Source organism: Pygocentrus nattereri, chromosome 20, assembly GCF_015220715.1.
Source record: "Pygocentrus nattereri isolate fPygNat1 chromosome 20, fPygNat1.pri, whole genome shotgun sequence".
Classification (NCBI taxonomy): domain Eukaryota; kingdom Metazoa; phylum Chordata; class Actinopteri; order Characiformes; family Serrasalmidae; genus Pygocentrus; species Pygocentrus nattereri.
Genome location: NC_051230.1, coordinates 18,130,864 through 18,151,153, shown reverse-complemented (window position 1 = coordinate 18,151,153; position 20,290 = coordinate 18,130,864). Strand labels below are relative to the sequence as shown.

Here is a 20,290-nt window from a genome sequence, read left to right as displayed (position 1 = left end):
TTTGAACATGGCATGGTTGTTGTTGCCAAATGGGCTGGTCTGAGTATTACAGAAACTGCTGATCTGGGATTTTTCACACACAACCATCTCTAGGGTTTACAGAGAATGGTCCAAAAAAGAAAAGATATCCAGTGAGCGGTCAGTTGTGTGGACACAAAAATGCCTTGTTGATGTGAGAGGTCAGAGGAGAATATGCAGACTGGTTCGAGATGATAGAAACAACACCTTGTTGAAATGCCACAAAGAATTAAGGCAGTTCTAAAGGCAAAAGGGGGTCCAACCTTTTACTAGCAAGGTGTACCTAATATAGTGGCCGGTAAGTATATATTAGTCTGAAATTTTATCTCAAAAATGGGGATGCACAGAAATATTTTTTTTCAGACCAAGAGTTTATTAGTACTTGCCAATACTGATACTATGAGAAACCTAATCAAAATGCAGTAGTTATGTAAATATGTTAATATAAAGGAGTGCAATGTAATTTAACAGATAAATCATTAAAATCTAGTACATTAGCTAGCTACATTCCATTAGTTACATTGGATTGAGTAGCTTTACAGTAGACAAGAGTTTAAAGTGACCAGCGACTGCCATGGTGTCAGCGATACTTCGCTGTGCAAGCAGAGCCTCATTCTTTGCCAGCTTAAGTCATTTGTACAATAGCAGGGCAGCATACACTGGGCTTATGTCACACAGTGTCAGGTTGTATTGGCTGAATACGAGTAAATGAGCACAGTATCAGGTTGATACTCAATACTAGAATTTGTAACACACACATTTGAAAGAATGTCTCAGAAATGGAGTAATGTCTTTATTTGTATTTAGTGTAACAGCTTTCTGTGATGTAGCATTTAGATTAAACTCTGCTTTCTGATTATTTCTAAACAGTTCGCTTTCTGGTTAAAGCTGCACTATGCAAGATATTTACCCAGTAAATAAATACTCAAAACCTACATAATGTAGCTTTAACATTTACTTGTGGCTTTCCCTTTAGTATAAATTGTATAGAAATAAAACTGAACAAAAACAAGTTATCAGATTTGTAGGACTTTTCAGTATATAGGAAGCATGGGTCATTCTCTAAATGAACTGATCATGGATAAGTTCTCTGACCTGTTCTCTGTCTTGCATGGACAGTAATTATAATTCACTTTTCTCATGTCCCTCACAGAAGTGTAATTGTAATAGTTCCACACGCCTGACATTTTTACTGTTGATCTACTGCTGCTTTTCACAGTTTGAATGTGTCTGTGCTGATAGGCACAACTATCACCACAACTATCACCACCATTAACCACTATTTCTTTTAATTACCATTAATTTTTTTTTTTAAATTACCATTAAAATGGTATGTTAACTGTTAGAAATATAACACTTATTTAATCTTTTTCTTAGGCATTTTTTCTCTTCTAATTTGGCACAACTATTTAGCTGGTACATTTAGTCTTTTCCAACTTCTTTTCAACACTCAGACAAATAAAATGTTATATATCATGTATATTAAAAATATTGCAATGTTACAGTTTTTGCCATATCGCCTACTGGCCTGCCTTCTCCCCTTGGCGCAGCTCTCCTATAGGATCCTCACTAATATCCACTAAGCTGAAATAGCAAGGCTGATCTACTGATCCTTCCCTGCCCGGCAAATAAGAGCCTCCACGCGGCCCAATTGGCCCTGCTTATGGTACATTAGTGAGCCAGCCAGGAGGATTACGCTGGTAACCAAACCTTGGCAGGACTACAAGTACCATTAGCAAGAGTGAGGGAAGATGAGAGGATACGATCAGGTGAGACTAAAGATGGATTGCGGGGTGTGAAGTGGGGAGCACAGAGTAAAGGTCATGATGTTCCACTGACCTGCCATAAGCGAAACGTCTGTCTTTGTGATGATCTCCGAACGTGTCCCACAGCCTGAGGGACACGCTGACTTCATCCACCACATCCCTAGATCTTTCTAACACCTAGAAACGACAGAAAACACATTTAGCTCTTCATCTTATGTCCTTGTGTAGTGATATTAATAATGCATGTTTGAACTGAGAATGTGAACGAGCTAGGCCGGGCAATATTCTCTCCATTAGCATATCTAAATGTGCATAAACAGTATAGTGTTATAACCATAGATTTGCACAATACTGATGCTTCAGCTTTTTAGTTTATGTGTGTTTAGTTATATGGGTAACACTTTACTTGAAGGCTACCTACAAAGAGACTTCATAAGACATGCACAAGCATTAAACATAAAGCAATGGTTGAATCTAAAAAGCAATTATTTGATATTTGATTTATCATACATATTTGAGATGATCACAATTATTCAGGCTGATTGCACAGCCATTATATTTCACAATAATATTACAAGCAACAAGCAAAATGTGAACTGGATGTCCTGTGCAAATAAATGTAAACTAATAAGGAAAACTGTAAATGCAATCTTTGAGACACATCATGAAAATTATGTAATCAAATGAACTTCTAACTTTGTGCTTTAACACAATTAGATGACAGTAATATGTGTTCACTTGCTTGCTATGCAGCCAATTCTAATGTTTAAGTAAAAACAATAAAAAAGCTCTGTTTGACTACACACTGAGACATTTGTGTGAGAGTTTGTGTGTGGTGTATCATGTATACAGCGTGGTGTATATCAGTGCGGTGTATCATGTATACAGTGAAAAAGAAAAGACAAATTATTAATTGGAATTAGTTATAAGAAAATTAATCATCGCTTAAAGAGGATATCAAATGTTTGAAGATGTGAATGGCATTGCATTGACCTAAGGGGCCTTACACTGAGATTTGTTTAAGTTATAACACAGTATTGTAAACCAGAGGCCATATATAATATATAAAACCATATATGTAAAACATAAAATTCTATGAGAGTTAAAGTATAAAATACAGTTTCTGTTAAGGCTGCACATTGAACAGGTAACTGTGTTTGCCATCTCTGCAGCCACACAGTCTTAACAGAAACTGTTTCCAAATACTATATCTGTAATGACTTAAAGTGCTTTCACTTTTAATACTTAATTACATTTAAGACATTTTGTGCTTTTGTACTCAACACTTAACACACAGACAGGGGACTCCTTTTACTGTAATAATATTTGACCAAGGGTACTTCTACTTTTATTCAAGTACATATGTCCAGGAATATGTATATTCATACATATAAGAAAATATACATAAAAATATCACTTGAGCTTAAAGCATTCACTGAACATGGATCAAAGGATGATACATGGAGCTCTTATCTTGATTTCTAGGAATGATAGAATAAAACATATCTGTTACTTCAGATTAAGAGCCCTTATGTCTTGCGATTGGCATAAGCTGTTATAAGTGTTTATAGATATTCAAGTATTGCTTTATAAATATGTTATGCAATACTTCAGTAAAAGTTACGACTTCCCTATGTAGGAAGCCTTCAGTTGAACTGTAAAAGTATTGTGTTAGGTAGATGGAACTTTAATCAGACGAGATTGTGTTGTTTAGGTGCACCCTTAAGGTGAGTCATGACTGTCTGGCTTCATCCTCTTAGAGAATTCTTAATCATAGCAGAGGCCAAACTGCTCACACTAAACTTGCATGCTTGGTTAGATGATCTGTAAATTCTGATCTTGTTGTTGTCATAATAAACACTTTTCTCTATGTATTGTATAAAGGAAATAAGTGTGCACTATTGCTGAGTAGCTGTAGGAGTATTACAGAGCTTTTTTGTATTCCAGTCTACCCCAATCTTCTCCTATTTTTATGTTAGAGAAAAGTTATATGTGCTTATAATTATGGGGCTTAGATACCAGAAAGTCAATTAAAACAAGTGGAGGAGGGCATTTTTTCCATCTTTTAAAATTAGCCTTTTTTATGTCTTTGAAAAAACTTCCCCTCCTCTGGTGGCACTTTATATAATGGCATTTCATAAACTTTTAGAATTCTGGTTTTTGGCAGGCATCATAAAGGGCACTATGTCTTTAGTTTCCCCCACATTTATGTTTTGTGGGCTAATTTGAGACCCTCAACAGTACTGTGTGAAAGTCTTAGGCACCCAAGACACATTTTCAAAATCAATTTATTTGCTGAGAAAAGTGTTAATATATGAATAAACAAAATGTATAGAATATTATTTAATAATGATTATATATATATATATATATATATATATGTGTGTGTGTGTGTGTGTGTGTGTGTGTGTGTGTGTGTGTGTGTGTGTGTGTGTGTGTGAGTGCGTGTGTGTGTGTGCGTGTGTGTGTGTGTAATAAATGGTGATTTTATGGATGTTAGTGTGTTTGTTTAACCATTTTCAAATCTCTCCTCAAGGAAGCCCAGTATTAACTAACCAAATAATTCTTGTTACTTTTTATTGTTTTTATGTTTAGTTGAATTATGAATATGACTTTATTCTAATGTATATTGTGATAAACTCACTGCTGAGGTAAATTGTTTAAAAATTTGCTTAGATGCCTAAAACTTTTGCACAATAGTGTACTTTTACCCTGAACTGTGAAGGTGCTCAAACCAATAAGACACCATGATACCATTATCATGTGAGTTGAATATTGCAGAATACATTATTAATGAATATGCCCAGAGATTCTGCAGGAATTCTAAGGATTCAATATTATTATTTTTTAACCCGATTTTCTGCAATTTCATCCATTAGTTAGTTGACTCCCCCAATCACATGATGCTATCACTATCAGGAGAGTGAAGGCTAAGACAGGCTTCCTCTGAGACCTGTGAAGTCTTCTTTTCGGATTGCCGCTCACGCAACGTCATTGGACAGCCGAACGTGCTAAGAGGAAAGAGGAAAATGCTAAACGCCAGTTCTGTTACGTCAGCTAACAAACACCTGTGCCGACTAGCATCGCATTGAATGATGGCGGGAGGAGGGGGTGCCATCCTACCCACCCATCACCAGGGATCAAACTCGCAATCTCCTGATAGGGCCAATGCTTAGACGTTTGTGGCACTCTGGAGCCCCTGAATTCAATATCATTTTAATACTGTGAAAAACTGAACAGCCTAATTGTTTGTGAGACTGGTATACAAACTGAAACGTCAACGTATGTACCTGCACCACCTTAGTCTCAGCGTATTTTAGTCTGACATTAAAGCTGAATGAATTAGTCATCTACTTTGCTGACGATATGAACACCCATTTTACGTAAGATGCTTCCCTTGGGGTTGTAACAATAGTACCATACTATATTTGTGTACATTCCAATATGTTGCACAGGATATATACAACACGCCACAAGCCTACCCACCTCCTGGCACACACGGTACTGGTCGATGGCCCAAACGGTTGGCACGTGGGTGGCGAGCAGCTGGTACTGGGTGAGGGTGGCGTTGCAGGCGCGTGCACAGATTAGGCGGGTCTTACCTACCGCGTTATCACCCACCACCACACACTTTATGGTCTCCACATTAGGCCTTTCATAGTCTGTGTCTATATCCATGGAGAGGGCCCTGTGCAAAGAGAGAAAGACAGACAGAGATACATGAAGTATCATCATGGATATCAGGAAAAAGTAATTTTTGCAAATATAAGTGCAAATATCGGTTCAGCCATATCATAAGCTATGTCAGCATAAAGTATCAGCAGGGTCCTGAGTTGACCATCAATATGGATTGTAAACTGTTAATAATAAATAATAAAAAAAATAATAAAGGACGATAGCCCCCTGACTATCCTTCCACCAAATGTTTACGATCTCAATCAGGGTGCTATTTCTGTCTCCATAATAAAACAACTAAACAGTTCTGAGAACTGAGTGCTTGATAATACACTCTTCCATGGGTTGAGGTTCAGAAACAACACAAACACATGCACCCCCCACTTCAGTTCTCCTCTGCTTTTGCAGAGTGACAGAATGGCCTACCTGAGAATCTGTGAAAGCTGAGGCTGCTAGCAGAGAGCAAAGCCCAGTGGCAGAGTTTATTTTGGAAAAGTGCACATGGCTCCCATCTGCTACAGCAGATTACAAGAAAGCCTGTGCTTTCGTGCACACACTCACATACACATACACACTCAGGCATTCATCCACATAAAGACTGCTTCTTATTGTGCAGGGAATGAAAAAAAAGCATTACCTTCTTAAGGGATGTTCTTAAAATGGACTACTGAGAAGCATGCATGACAGCACATACTGCTGTAACTCGATATCCATGACAACAACAACAAAAAAAGCCCTTTGCAGGCTCTAACATGATTAAGCTGTGAGAGGTATTCAGTGTTCTTTCTCATGCCAAAGAAAGGATGGAAGAGGTTACCAAGGTGTTAGCAGAAGGAACCAACTATGCTGAGTCATTAGGTCACTGTGAGTAGGCTAAACACACTTGCAAAAGACTGTTGGAGGTGTGTATATCTGTGTATGATGGCAATTTGAAAGCATAATACAAAGGTGGTAATACAAGGAGAAGACATAGAAGAAGAAGGTGAAGTTGAATTACAAATGCAATCATTTAACAAAAAATAATTACAACCTTACAGTAATGTATTACTGGCAACAGAAACTTTAGCTTTGTCCCATTTAACTCATTAAAATGTGCCCTCAGAATAGTTGTTACACCTGGATGTCTATATTGGTCACAGTGAAATGTATCAGCACGTGGAACTGGAGCTCTCAGTGTGCTACTGTGATTTCTATCACTATATAAAAGAAGCATTACGCTGTCTTTATTGCTGGATGCACTGTGATAGCACACATTCAGAATGGAACTGATTATTACTGATTTGTATCATCACAGACACAAGTTGATTGAAGTACTTGTTTCACATGAAAAAAAATCCATTATTATTATTTCAGTTTCAGAAATCATGTTAAAAGACAGAAATAGTGCATGTTTGCCTCAGGATTAAAGGGTTAACAGGCATTTCTGCACACTAAATGCCTCAAATGCTTACACTTAAAAAAGGCCTCATGCAAAGACAAGTCACCGGCAAGTAGGGCATTCTATTCAGCAATATAAGGACACAGCTATCTGTATCATGAGTAGCGACGAGCTCAGCGATCTGGCTCTGCTGAGGTTCCATAAAAAGCATCTATGAAAGATTGATAGGGCCACTGCTTATTATTCCATTGACAAAGACGTCATTGGTGTGACCTCCGATGCCAGGCTGGGGGTGTCTAAAAATGGATCCTATTCAGACGGACACACGAGCCATCTTTTCAGTGCTTAACAATCGCCCGTTCCTCCATTCACATCTCTCGAGGACGAGAAGGCACAGACTGCACCGGCTCAGCGTCATTCACCACAATGCAGAAAGCAGAATGAATGAAAGACAGATGTTCCAGTCTTCCATCGATGAGTCTTCTATCAATGAGATTTAACTTCTGATATGCACCTACTGTTTTTCCCCTTATATGCGCCTATAAACTAGTCGGTTTGTTACTCATGCTAAACCTCACTTCCGAGATTTAATCACCATTCACCCTGGTAATCATGCGTGTTAAGAAGAAGCAGCCTACCTTGATGTTTTCATTTCAAAGAACTGGCTCTTCCAGGAGTTTCTCAGGAGTTTGTAAACATAAACGCTGATGAGACCTACTTTCAAGACACCTTCCTCACACAGGATGAGGGCAATATGTTGTTTAGCCAAGAGTGAGAAGTTACCTTTACTGCATCACGTATTATCTTTATATTAGTCATACCAATGATGTGGCAGTGACATGCAATCTGAAGTGTTGTAAAGTAGTGATAAGCAGTTTTGGAGATAACTTTCATGATAATAGGAAAAAAATAGCAGATATAGGAATACTTGGCCTAGTTTCCGCACTGACCTAGCTTTTTACATTTTGTCAATGAATACATAGCAAGACAGTGCCTTATTGACCTCACCCTTGGCCTGGTATAAAGCAGAAAACAAGATCATATTGTGCTATGTAATGTTACTTTGCTGTTATTCTCACTTAATCCAGGTCTGCCTGGCCAAAATGCCTGGGGGATTTTCCTGATTTAGTGCTTTAATGCAAGATGCACGTGGTGGCTGTGTCTGTTCGCTTCGGCCGTGTTTATTCAGACTGGAAGTGCAATGGACACGTACTCTCTCTCTCTCTCTTTCTCTCTCTCTCTCTACAGGCCACTAATCAGCTTAGAGACAGAGCAACAGAGCAATGTGTGATGTAACCCCACAGCAGACAATTTCTCAAGAGTACTACAGGCAGAGAGAGAGGGAGTGAGGGAGAGGGAGAGAGAGAGAGAAGGAAGGGGGGCATTTCAACCCTATCGTCTCCCTGTCTCTTCCCCTCTTTCCCTTTAGATGGCAAGCTGTGGCACTGTGTCTGGGACTGAGCTGGGAAAACATAGCCTGCTGGAGGTCAGCTAAGGCTTTCAGGCAATCAGGCTAATTTCGCTGTTTTTCACCAGAGAATGATGCCATTACTGTGTTTTACCAAACACACTGGCATTTTTGAGCCTACAAACACATTGTTAAATGTAATACTGTGTTAAACATTCATGATAGTATATACAATAGTCATGCTCCAATATCACTTTGAATAAACCTCTTTACAACAACTTACATAAAAAGGTAAGACTTCTATTCTAAAATAATTATTTGAAGGTACATGTTTTCTTTGGACAGCAACAATCTTGGCCTTGGCCAAACAGCATTTCACAGGCTATAAATATTCTTTAGTGTTTCTGAACGAGTACTTCTTTAATATAAATATTGCAGTTACTCATTTATTAGCAGTGTAATGACACAATCAGCCCATGATTCTGGGCTCACAATTCAAACTTTGAATTAATAAAAATAATGATTATAATCTGTTGCTGTACAACTTCTAAATGACATTATAGCTGGGGGGCAGGAGGGGCACTGGAGTGATCTGTTGTTGGTGATGACTGTTTGCAAACATTGCAACAATGCAACTAATAATTGCATGAATGTCCAAATAATAGGATGCCCATTCTCTATGATGCATTGTCACAGTTTTGCATTGCAATACCATAATGCACTGTTACACCTCCCAAAGTTTGCACAATTTTTTACTATGAGCATCCCAAAGAATCAGAGAGACTGTTCAGAGGTGCTGTCACGCTATGTCACAAACCTACCTCACCAGTCGTATGCAAAAGTTTGGGCAGACTCTGGTAAAATGATATGTTTTGTTAATTTTCTAAGTAAAAATAAGCATACACCCTCTACAAAGAACACACACATTTTAAGGAACAATTTTAGTTGTTTCATTTAGTTGATAAGACTATAGCAAGACTATAGCAGCAATGAAACAAAAGTGCAATGTTTCAAGACATAAATCTTAGCAAGGTTTGATAGCCAGTTAGCTGGTTTATTGGACAGACTGTCGAAGCTCATGTTCCAGTGCCAACTTAGTGGTCCAAGTTAAATTCCACTGCGAGTGAAATAAATTCTTGTTCAGAATTGATTAATTGGGGGTTTTATTCTAAATCCATACAGATTTACGACTGTTCATTAGCCAAACAAATGAATGTGCATTTGTCTACTTCTATTCATTTAAATGCTCTTTGCCATTTAATGGTTGGGGGGATGGGGGGGTGGGGGGGTGGGGGTTGTGTTCAGCCTTTAACTAAGATTACCTGGGGATGATATGATTTTTCTTAGCCTAATGTTTTAAACGTAATAACAAAGGTTTCATTACGTTCTTACCATTTTTGCTGACTTTTTAACTGTTTGAACTGTTTGAACGTATTGAACTGTTTAAAATTTTTTATTGAAAACGGTGACAAATAAAAATATACCAACATAACGAACAAATACTCTGGTATTTGGATTAAATGGGTCAGCCCTGGTACATATGTGTCCTTGCTGCATGCACACTACCTGAGAACTCTGCAAAAAGTTCCAGAAACCAGATACCTTAGGACCAGCACTGAGTTTCACTTCCATCAGCTGACCGACATGTGCAGCCTCACACAACAGACCACACACTCACACTGTACAGTACAAAGCTGTGTCGCCAGAGGTATCAGTGTATCCTGTAATGCATCAGTACACTGAGTCAAAGTGCTCTAACATAGAGAATCAGAAGTATGTTGAAGCCTTGATAGTAATAAAATTAGTAGCACATAGAGCACATATAGACAGAGTCAAGGTGCTTTGGGGGAGGGAGTAGAGAAAGAGAGAGGGCAAAAAAGGCACGTATTGAGAGATGAGAAGTGTGGGTGAAGGGAGGAGAGAATAAGAGAGAGAGGAAGAGAGAGAGAGAGAGAGAGAGAGAGAGAGAGAGAGAGAGAGAGAGAGAGAGGGAGGAAGACGCCTACTCCATTCACAAACATTCCACTGCCCACACAATAGGCCTTCTGCTCAATTCAGCTGAGCCAAACCCTGTTTCTGAAGGCTATATGTGTGTCCACTTAGGAAGAGTGGGAAGCATCATGGCATGAGGATGGACTAAAATCTCTGTTTCTTTCTTTGTTTCAACAGCTTCCACACTGACTTCAAAATGAAAGCAAATTTAAAGTCTGTAGTTGAGATACACAGGATGCGTGATAATTTTGGCATATACTGAAATCGCTCAAAAAATGACTGCCACTGAGCAACAGTTTAGCTTTGACCAATATTTTTAAATGATTTTTTGATGCCATATATATTATACTCTGGAGGAGCTGAAAGTTTAAGTGTGTTAGATGCCTGCAAGTTAGATTTTTTGAAATGGCAATGCACTGCACATTTTACAAACAGATATGTACATGGAAAAAACAGATATTGGCACTGGCCCACAATTCCTATGTCAGTGCATTAAAAAGAAAAAAACTCTGAATACCATCATGTCTGGTTTTGATTTGATCAAATTCCTTCAACAGAGCTTTATCAAAGTAGTTTTTGCTTTGTGTATCTCTGCTGCACCTCTTTCTCTCTCTCCAAAAGCAGGGCAGAAGATAGACGGAGGGAGACTCACCCCCTCCCTGGCACAGCATGAGTGCGCGTGTGTACGCGTGTGTGTGTGTGTGTGTGTTACGTAACAGCTCCAGTGGCAGAGACTGATCCGGCCCTGCTGCCACATAACCAGAATCCACAACTAGCGCTCTACAACAAAGCCAAACCGTCTGCATGCGGCCCAGAGGGGTAGACTCCAGACACACGCGCTCCATCATATGTCAAATTATGAAATCTGCACAAATACACCAATGCTCACACATTCACGCCCAGAAGGAAAAAAATATCCAGCACACACTTCGACAGACAAGACAAAATACATATAAAGATGACACAACTGTCTACATGTCAGTATATCTGTAATAATGTATGAATTAACTGGCTTGCCAACTCATGCCACACATATACTGGGCTGGATTTGCAGAGTTGTGCTCTTCAATGTTTTGGCAGAGGATATGTAAAGACAGCCGCTGCCATGGGCAAGGCAAGTGCAGACTGGTTACATAACCCAGTGGCCTGCTAGTAAACAGGTTGAAAGGGAAGCATCTTGCTACACAGCAACCAAGATCTTCACTTATTAATAACTGGAGAAAACCAGAAGAATCTAATGATTAATCCAATTACGGCGGCATTATTCTTGATTAAATGGCTATCAGGTTTTGTTGCTCAGAATTGAGATCAGGATTCTTCACAAAGCACTTTGGTGAAGAACAGTAAGTTTGTTAACTTATGTGTCTTGTATAATAGCAGCTCAGAGATTGATATAAACAGCTATTACTCTGACCTACAAATCGACTGTCAGCATGATACCATCATGGTGTCAGCTCTTGTACTGTTTGCAGGGTCAAGGCCAACCGTCACTGAATCGAGATCACTATCTTAATACTATTTTTGTGCAGCCCTAAAACCAATACAGTTATATGTTAAAGATCTTTGAAAAACAGTGCAGAGCAAACACAAGGAGTATTCTTTCCCCTTGACATCAGTGTCTGTAAGAAGGAGGGAAGAAATAAGTAAGTGAAAGAATGGAGGAAATCATCAGCGCTTCCTTCTTCAAAATAACAGGTTCCAGGCTTAGATCTATAGTTCTAAAAAAAAAGGCTTTAACTGATATATAACCATTACTTTTAAACATTTTTCACACTGGCACAGCTCATTTACACCAAAAGCTGCAGTAGTTTGCATTTAAACATCAACAGTTGTTTCAAGTTTTTCTATTTTTGACATCAGTAAGTATATTAATCTGTTATCACTGTTCAAAGAGGATAGTGTAAACTCTAAAGAATGAAACAAGGGCTCTTCAGAGAACCAAAAGTGGTTTGCCAATGGTACTGCTCCAAAGGACCCTTTTTTCCAGAAGGGTGTTGATAAGGACACAGCAACCAAGTGACTCATTCTGTTTTGAGATTTATCTCCACACCCTTGAAACATATCTATTAAGCCAAGCATACAAAAGAGCACTGTCTTTTTCTGCCCCACTCCTTCATAACCACACTTTGTACCTGCCACAAAATAAGCCAAGAGGGTGCAATGTGGTGCATGACAACATGTGTACACAAAGGCATCTCAGCTACGTGCGAGAATGTGTGCAAGCACCAAAAACCAGTATCAAAACACTGGTGGACATTGTAGCAACCTAACAAGTAACTGCTCTCCAATGTTTAACCAGCCAGTGCAGTCTCACGGGGGCCTCTGCGGACCTCAGCTGTCAGATGCTCTCCAAACACGACTGCACCTTTGCTCCCAAAGAGGAACTCGGCCAAGGACAGAGAGAAGGGCTCATTAAGGCTGGCTGACGGCCAAGACTTCTTCCTTCAGTTCCAACACCCCTGCCAACGGTTGCTTTCAGACTGTTCTAGCAGAGGTTGAGCCTCTTTGCTGATCTGAGATCAATCTAGTTTGTCATTGTGAACTGGCTGAGGTTTTGCATAGAGGAAGCCAGTCCTTCTGACCTCAAAACACAGAAAACTATCAATAGATTTTAAACACAATATCTATTGGGACAATATGCAACGGCAACATATCACATCACTCATACAGACTCCAGACTTTTTTAAACTCTTCAGAATACTGTTTCTCAACTTCTGAACATCACAAAAAAAAATCTATTCCTTTTTTGTCTGTAAAGTTCATATAGAGCACCCTAGTTGGAAGCAACTGTATCCAAATGACATGGAAGCCAGGGATGCATAAATATGTGAATTGCGGGCAGATGCCAATATGAAATTTCTCCTTGTACATTCACTATATAGCCAACACCTCCTAATTACTGAGTTAGGTGTTTCAGCCACATCCACTGCTAACAGATGGATAAAATTAAGCACATAGCCTTGCAATCTCAATAGACAAACACTGGCAGTAGAGCTCAGTGACTTTAAACGTAGCACTGTCATAGGGTGCAACATTTGCAAGCCAGGCCTTCTCACCCAACATCAATGCCTGACCTCAAAAAATGCTCTTTTGACTGAATCGGCACAAATTCCCACAGACACACTCCAAAATGTTGCAGAAAGCCTTCCCAGAATAGTGGAGGCCAACTCCATATTAATACATATACACTACATTGCCAAACGTATTCACTCACCCATCCAAATCATTGAATGCAGGTGTTCCAATCACTTCCGTGGCCACAGGTGTATAAAACCAATCATGCAGACTGCTTCTACAAACATTAATGAAAGAATGGGTCGCTCTCAGGAGCTCAGTAAATTCCAGCGTGGTAACGTGATAGGATGCCACCTGTGCAACAAGTCCAGTCATGAAATTTCCTCACAACTAAATATATATATAAAGTTTGATGGAGGGGGGATTATGGTGTGGGGTTGTTTTTCAGGAGTTGGGCTCAGCCCCTTAGTTCCAGTGAAAGGAAATCTTAATGCTTCAGGAGACCGAGATTTTGGACAATTTCATGCTCCCAACTTAGTGGGAACAGTTTGGGGACGGCCCCTTCCTGTTCCAACATGACTGTTGTGTGCAGTGTGCAGTGGTCCATAAAGGTCCATTAAGACATGGATGAGCAAGTTTGCTGTGGAAGAAACCTGACCTCAACCCGATAGAACACAGAATGCGCTTCTGGAAGAACGGTCAAAAATTCCCATAAACACACTCCTAACCCTTGTGGAAAGCCTTCCCAGAACAGTTGAAGCTGTTATAGCTGCAAAGGGTGGGCCAACATCATATTAAACCCTGGGATGTCACTCAAGTTCATATGCATGTAAAGGCAGATGAGCGAATACTTTTGGAAATATAGTGTAGTTCTAGGATGACCAAGCTCATATGGGTGCGATGCATAGGTGTTCACATACTTTTGGCCATACAGTGCCTCTGCCAGCGCTGAAATCTAGATATAACAATTTATAAAATGTAGAATTTGGGACGTCTACCTGGAATAGCACTGCAGAGAAATCAAACAATCATAACTAAAGTGTTGCAAATGCTGTAAAATGAATAAAAGGCTTAGCGTTTCCTAAATGTTCTGCTTTTCCAGAGAACAATAAACACATCTTAAATATCGATTTGAAGTATGAGTCAAACATAATTATCTGCTTGATGCTGCTATTTTTACTGATATCATTAACCACGGCAAACAAGTTGATCTACCTAAAAGAGATGCATTTGATTATTTATTTATTTATTAATGTTCATTTAGTCTTATCGAAATGCATGAATTTACACTGTCATATGACGGCATAAAACAGCAAGCATTCCATCTTCCCTGCAACTTTTCATAAACTGAAAACACAAACAACTTCTTCATCCAGGTGTTTGTTCTTGCAATAAATATCAAAACATACCCATTGGCAGTACGGCTGCTCATTTATCTAAGTGTGCTGATCCTCATATCCTGGGAGTGGCTGTGACGTGGAAACGTTTTATAAAGATCACAAACGTGCACTGAGGAAAGAGGAGAAAATGACTCTTCACTTGTGAAAAGAAATAAAACCACTGCTAATATAGATGAAACTGGCTGGAGGACACTAGTCCTGGACTAGATCTTCCTTTCAATGGATGGATTTCAGTTCGATGGATAATCCTGGTCCATGAGACTAAATCTTAAAGTTTTATAAGCCTGTTATAAAACAGAACAGAACAGGAGTGGAGTCGGAGTGAGTGAATGGAAAGGGTGGATGTGAAGAAATCTGCACACATGGTTCAGCAGTGACGCTCGATGACAATGTACACTATCACTGCACAGCCATTTACGGATGATTAGATCACGACTTCTGCTTTTCAGAATCACATCACTGTGTTATGAACATTAAATAAACAAGCGAAATTTCTATTTCAGGGTCCTCGGATGACAATGACCGGACTAAAGCCCCCCCAGTGTCTCAGAATGAATAAAACTCAACCAAGCTTGCGATGTGTAAAGAGAAAAATCATCCTCCGAGTATTTGCAGCATTTCAAGTGATTACATCAGGTGAACAGGTGTAATGCGAGGCATCTGTGGGCAGCCATTGATACCCAGCTCATCTACCAGCACCACCACGACCACCCCCCATTCATATTTCCGAGCTGCAACAATTCTGTATTCATTGAGAGCGCGTTTCATTGAGAAATACAATGAGCAGCAAGCGCTCTCGCTAAGAGGATTTCTCGCCTTAGACATAGAAGAAGATTACCGAAGCTTTGAGAAATGCGTGATTTTTCTTTTTTTTGGTGAAGTAACCAGCGCTGCTTTCCTGCTAGGGGTAAGAAAAGAGATGCAGCACAGCGGAGCCAAGCCCATGCGCGCGACCGAGAGAGAGAGAGAGAGAGAGAGAGAGAGAGAGAGAGAGAGAGAGAGAACAAGTACTGTGGCACTGTGCGCCGAGGAGGATGAGGAAGCACAGCAACATACTGTCAGCTGCGGCTACAAGAGGCGTACAAAGGAACTCCAGCTGGGCTGAACCGCCGGTCTCAGCAGTCAGTCGAGGCTCATGCTTCGCAAGTTGGCTTCCTCGCCAGCGTCTTGTTCGAATTTCCCGTTCCACCTTAAACGGTGCAGCAGTTACAGGCGCCGGAATGCACCAAACTGCACCGTTTAAGGTGGAACGGGAAATGGGACGCTAACTTCGGCTTCGTGTTTCAGTTCCAGCGGTCCCACAGCCGCTTTATCGCGAGGTAAAACATGTGACTGGTCCACAACACCGCTGACACCCCACCCCCAGCCCCCCCAGCCTACCTTCCGACGGTTCCGGAGTTGACCCACATGCCAGTCCGCTCGTCGTCCGCTCCCTGCTCCCGTTAAACCGGGGCGGAGGAGGTCAGCAAGCTCGAAACGACTTTAAACGCGCACACATGCACACGCGGCGCCGTGAAGACCCTAGCCGTGCTTTATCTCGCCCCTGTCACGAACGAGGAGGCATCATCTCCGCCAGCTCGCTAAGAAGTTATTTCTCTGCACAGAAGTGAGCCTCGCTGCCCCTTCCACTCCTCCTTCCCTCAACTTTGAGCTTCTTTACCGTCAGATTCTGCACACTGCTGTATAAAACATGCCGTTTTGTGTGTGAGAGTGTGTGTGTGTGTGTGTAAAACGGGGGGCTCGTTTAAGTGTTATTGTTTCCACAGCTGATTTCGCCTCCTGACACGCCCCTTCGTCCCTGCGTCACGCCGACGGGGCTCCGCCCGAATCCCTGACGCAACAAGCGTCGCAGCCAATCACGTCACGCAGATCTGCCCACCAGCCTGCGTGGCCACGCCCTATTCTCTCTGGAGAGTCTGGCGCTCCGTTTAACCCCCAGCGTGCCGAAGCCAAGCCCAAGCGCGCCCGTTACAAAACCATCCTATTCTGGTACACGGAGAATATTAAATCCACTCGCTTGAGATCTCAAAACTACCTGTGTTTACTTCTGGTCTCATATCACAATCGTCTGTACTTCCTTTATTCAGGCTCCCATGCATGTGATGTTTTTCCTGCATTGTAAGACCTGTTCACTACCTGCTGGGAGGCATGTAGGAATTCACTTCTGGAAAAATGCATGAAGGCTGCTGCATATGAAGTGTGGAACATCTTGCTTGGCTATGAACTTTGCACTGACTGAGAACTGAGACCAAAGTCACTGTCTGCTGCTGCAAGTAATAGAAAAAGCAGTTGATGTACAGGGTTTTATCAGCTCTAAAAAGAGATGGAAGATGTGGTAAAATATGCTCTATAAATGTCTTTTGGAGAGCTTAAAATAGTCAATGCTACTGCCTCTAAATGCCATTTAGGCAGCGCAAGCTAAGAACACTGACCTCTGCTGGCCTATCTGCACAGAATATTCCCAAATCACAATAACCAGTTTCGGTCTATTCCACAGTGAACATGATACGACAAACAACTCATTTGTAAACAGTAGGCACCACTTTAAATGTGAAAAAAAAGATTAAGAAAATGCTGAAAAGATCCACTGTGAGGCAGCGTGATCATGCATGAGGTCATAGCGTAGAGAGGGGCCGCCGTGTCAGTAACAGGCCTGTTCCCACAATTCAGTCAATGCAGGCCTTTCTATCATCCATCTGAAGCCCAGCTGGACACTAGCAGGCATGGCAATGCCAGTGAAGCAGCGGGCCCTGAGAAAGTGATGCCCCCCTGGCCCTTCTGGCGAGCAAAGAAAGAAGGGAGAGATGAAGCGGGGGGAATCGGACTGGGGGTCAGAGGAAACAGGGCAAATGAGCATGGGTATGGGGATTTAGGGGGATTTTTATGGGGAAAACAGTGGGTCAGTGACGTGGTATTTGCTTTCATATAAGCACGTCTTTAAAACTGGGCCATACAGCCAGAGAGACAAATTAGTCTGCGATCTGAGCTCCGTCTGGATGGTTAAATGGTAAGCCTGGGAACCATTAGGAGATGTCTCCTCCAGCGCTGGGTTGGGTTTGTTATTGTGCCGTGATGTGGACAGTAGGTCATGGGCTCCCATGCACAAGTACATCTGCAACATCTGAAAAAAAAATCTCCCTCTAATGCAAACAGACCATGCTGGTATCTATTACATCCACAAATCCCCTCCCAAGCTCTCTCCCTCAGACACACACACACACACACATATAAAAACTTCAGCTAATACTCTACTCTAGGCTCCCCAGGCACAGAAGGGGCACACAGACTGATTCGCTGGCTAAATCAGGCCTGGCCCCTGTTGGGCACTTAGACAGGCCTGATCCACTGACCCCAAGCCAGCTCCAGATCGCAGCTGTCCGAGCAGCTCCTCTTCCTACACCAGTGGTCCACATGATATTTTTACAACAGGGACAACCTCAACCCCATCCTCATCAAGAGGGCAAAGGTTTTTCATCATAAATTGAAACTGTCCTTAATAATCTACAATACAGCGGTTATACAACTGGTCCTCAGGGCTCTCCAGATGGTCCATGGTTTTGCTCTGTCCCAGCACCTAATACCCCTGTACCAGGTATTCAGTGTTCTTAATAGGTTCAGGTGTTTTGTGAGGTGAGATAAAGAAAAGACGTGGACAATCTGAGGACCAGTTAGAGAAAGCCCAGTTCATGCACTTTATTATGCACATTATAATGCACATACCTACTGGCTATCCTGTGCCATAATCCCTATGAATAAGAACCTTTTCCTCTTTTTTCCGCTACTGTAGTATGTTTACATTTACATTTAGATTTGCTGATTTTTTGCTCTACACACACACACACACACACACACACACACATGTTTACACACACATGTTTGCACACACACACACACACACACACACACACACACACACACAGACATACATGTGTATGCACACACACACACACTACACTCACACACTCAGTACGTCAGTGATGTAGCTTTATTGTAGCTGTACTTACATCAAATTACCCGTTCTTTCACTTGCACATTGTTGTCTATTTTATATTTGTATAGTATATCTTTTTCTAAATTTATTTTATTGGGTTTAATTTTGTGATGACACTCACACATAGAGAAATTCCTTGTTAACCTGGTACTTGGCAAAAAACGATTCTGATTCTGATAAAGATTCTGATTCTAATGTCAGCTTACCCAGACTGCAAAGTGGTCCACTAGTTATCGAAGTAATGGTAGTTTCTCTGTTATCATGTTTATTTAGGTTAGCCACCTAGCCAAGTTAGCTAACGTACTGACCCCACAGTGCCTTCAGTAATTGTGTGCTTGTGTTATATCTGACTCACAGAAATAAAGTTTGGGTACTCACCATCCGCTGCCCTACACCATCTGCATTTAGTCACACCATCTCACACAAGTAGGTCAACCCCTTTTCCTCTCACGTGGAGGAGGCAATTTGTGGAGCTCAAATTCAGCGAGGTCATCTGAGGCAGCATACAGGTTCTGTACCACATCACTGGTTAAGTAGACATGTGATATGACTAGAATAGGTACGGCTGATAGTGTTCTCCACACTTCTGGCAAGGTGTTGTGCATGTTAATTGCCAGTGTCACCACAAGAAGAGAACAATTTTGGCCCCAAGATATCAGCACATGTTTGGCACAGAGATTTCCCAAAGCACATGCAGGAGGACACAATACAAGGAAAGAGGAAGAGGTTCCATGATATTGGGGTCATGGTGCTGCCCATCTGAGCAGCTTGTAAGTGTGTGTTTGCACAGAACCTCCAAATGAGACACGTCCAAACAACACAGAGATAAGCAAGGGAAAAGCGGAACAGGGAAAATAAGCAGGAAATGGCCATCAGAGAAGAAATGAGGACCAAGTGAGGGATGAAGTGGAAAGATGGAGTGAGGGGGGAGGGTGAATATTTTGAGGACAAAAGCAGCTGTACAGAGAACAAATGACAGCAGTGGAGTAATGAGGGAAGGAGCAACAGTGAGTATCAGAGAATGAGAGACACAGAAGAAGCAGAGCAAGAGCAAGACTGCAAAACCAAAGTGGTCCACACAGGGGAAGTAGGGGAGGAGCAAAGGAGGTATAAAAGAAAAGAGGGATGGGGCAGGCCCATAGGGAGGGAGAGCAGGAGAGTAAGAGAGAGAAGAGGGTGTGAGACAAACAGAACTCCAGTTCTTTCTTCCCTGGTTTTATCTCCGCATGACTGGGATGGTTTTATCAATGATCAATTTCAAGCTCTGCAAGTACGTCAGGACTGTGCGTCCAAACAGGAAGTCGCTGTACATGATCTAATTACTGTTCTGATTCATGTAATGCAGTCACAGCATGAAACATAACAGAAAGATGTTACATAACAAATACAGCATATACCGTATGACAGTTTTTATGCTATCTATGTAACTTTAGCGCAACCTGGTATGTACTAGTATACATTATCGGACAGTACTAGTCCTAAAATGACACAAAGGAAGGGAAAATTGAACTTGTATAATAAACTCAGTGGCTCAGAGGTTATTTTTGATTATCCAGTCTGTATAAACATTGCTGCCCTCAAAGTTACTGCTGTAAATAATGGAAAAATCTAACTTTCACAGTCTAATGCTAATGATGAATGTATCCA

General features: G+C 41.2%; 1 protein-coding gene across 5 annotated transcripts in view; it reads right to left on the bottom strand.

Annotated features, from left to right (window-relative positions):
- Positions 1 to 20,290, bottom strand: part of rhobtb4 (Rho related BTB domain containing 4) — a 67,414-nt gene that overhangs the window by 29,743 nt on the left and 17,381 nt on the right. For 2 of the 5 annotated variants that reach the window (XM_017695546.2, XM_017695547.2), the window contains exons 3-4: positions 5,271 to 5,472; positions 1,858 to 1,961 (exon numbers count right to left, since the gene is read on the bottom strand). In XM_017695546.2, coding sequence (XP_017551035.1) covers positions 1,858 to 1,961; positions 5,271 to 5,462 — 296 coding nt within the window. In that variant the 5' untranslated portion in view covers positions 5,463 to 5,472. Of the gene's footprint in view, positions 1 to 1,857; positions 1,962 to 5,270; positions 5,473 to 7,475; positions 7,799 to 14,661; positions 14,949 to 16,032; positions 16,403 to 20,290 lie in introns of those variants that run through there. The other 3 variants (XM_017695545.2, XM_037531336.1, XM_037531337.1) reach the window with 3 other exon arrangements.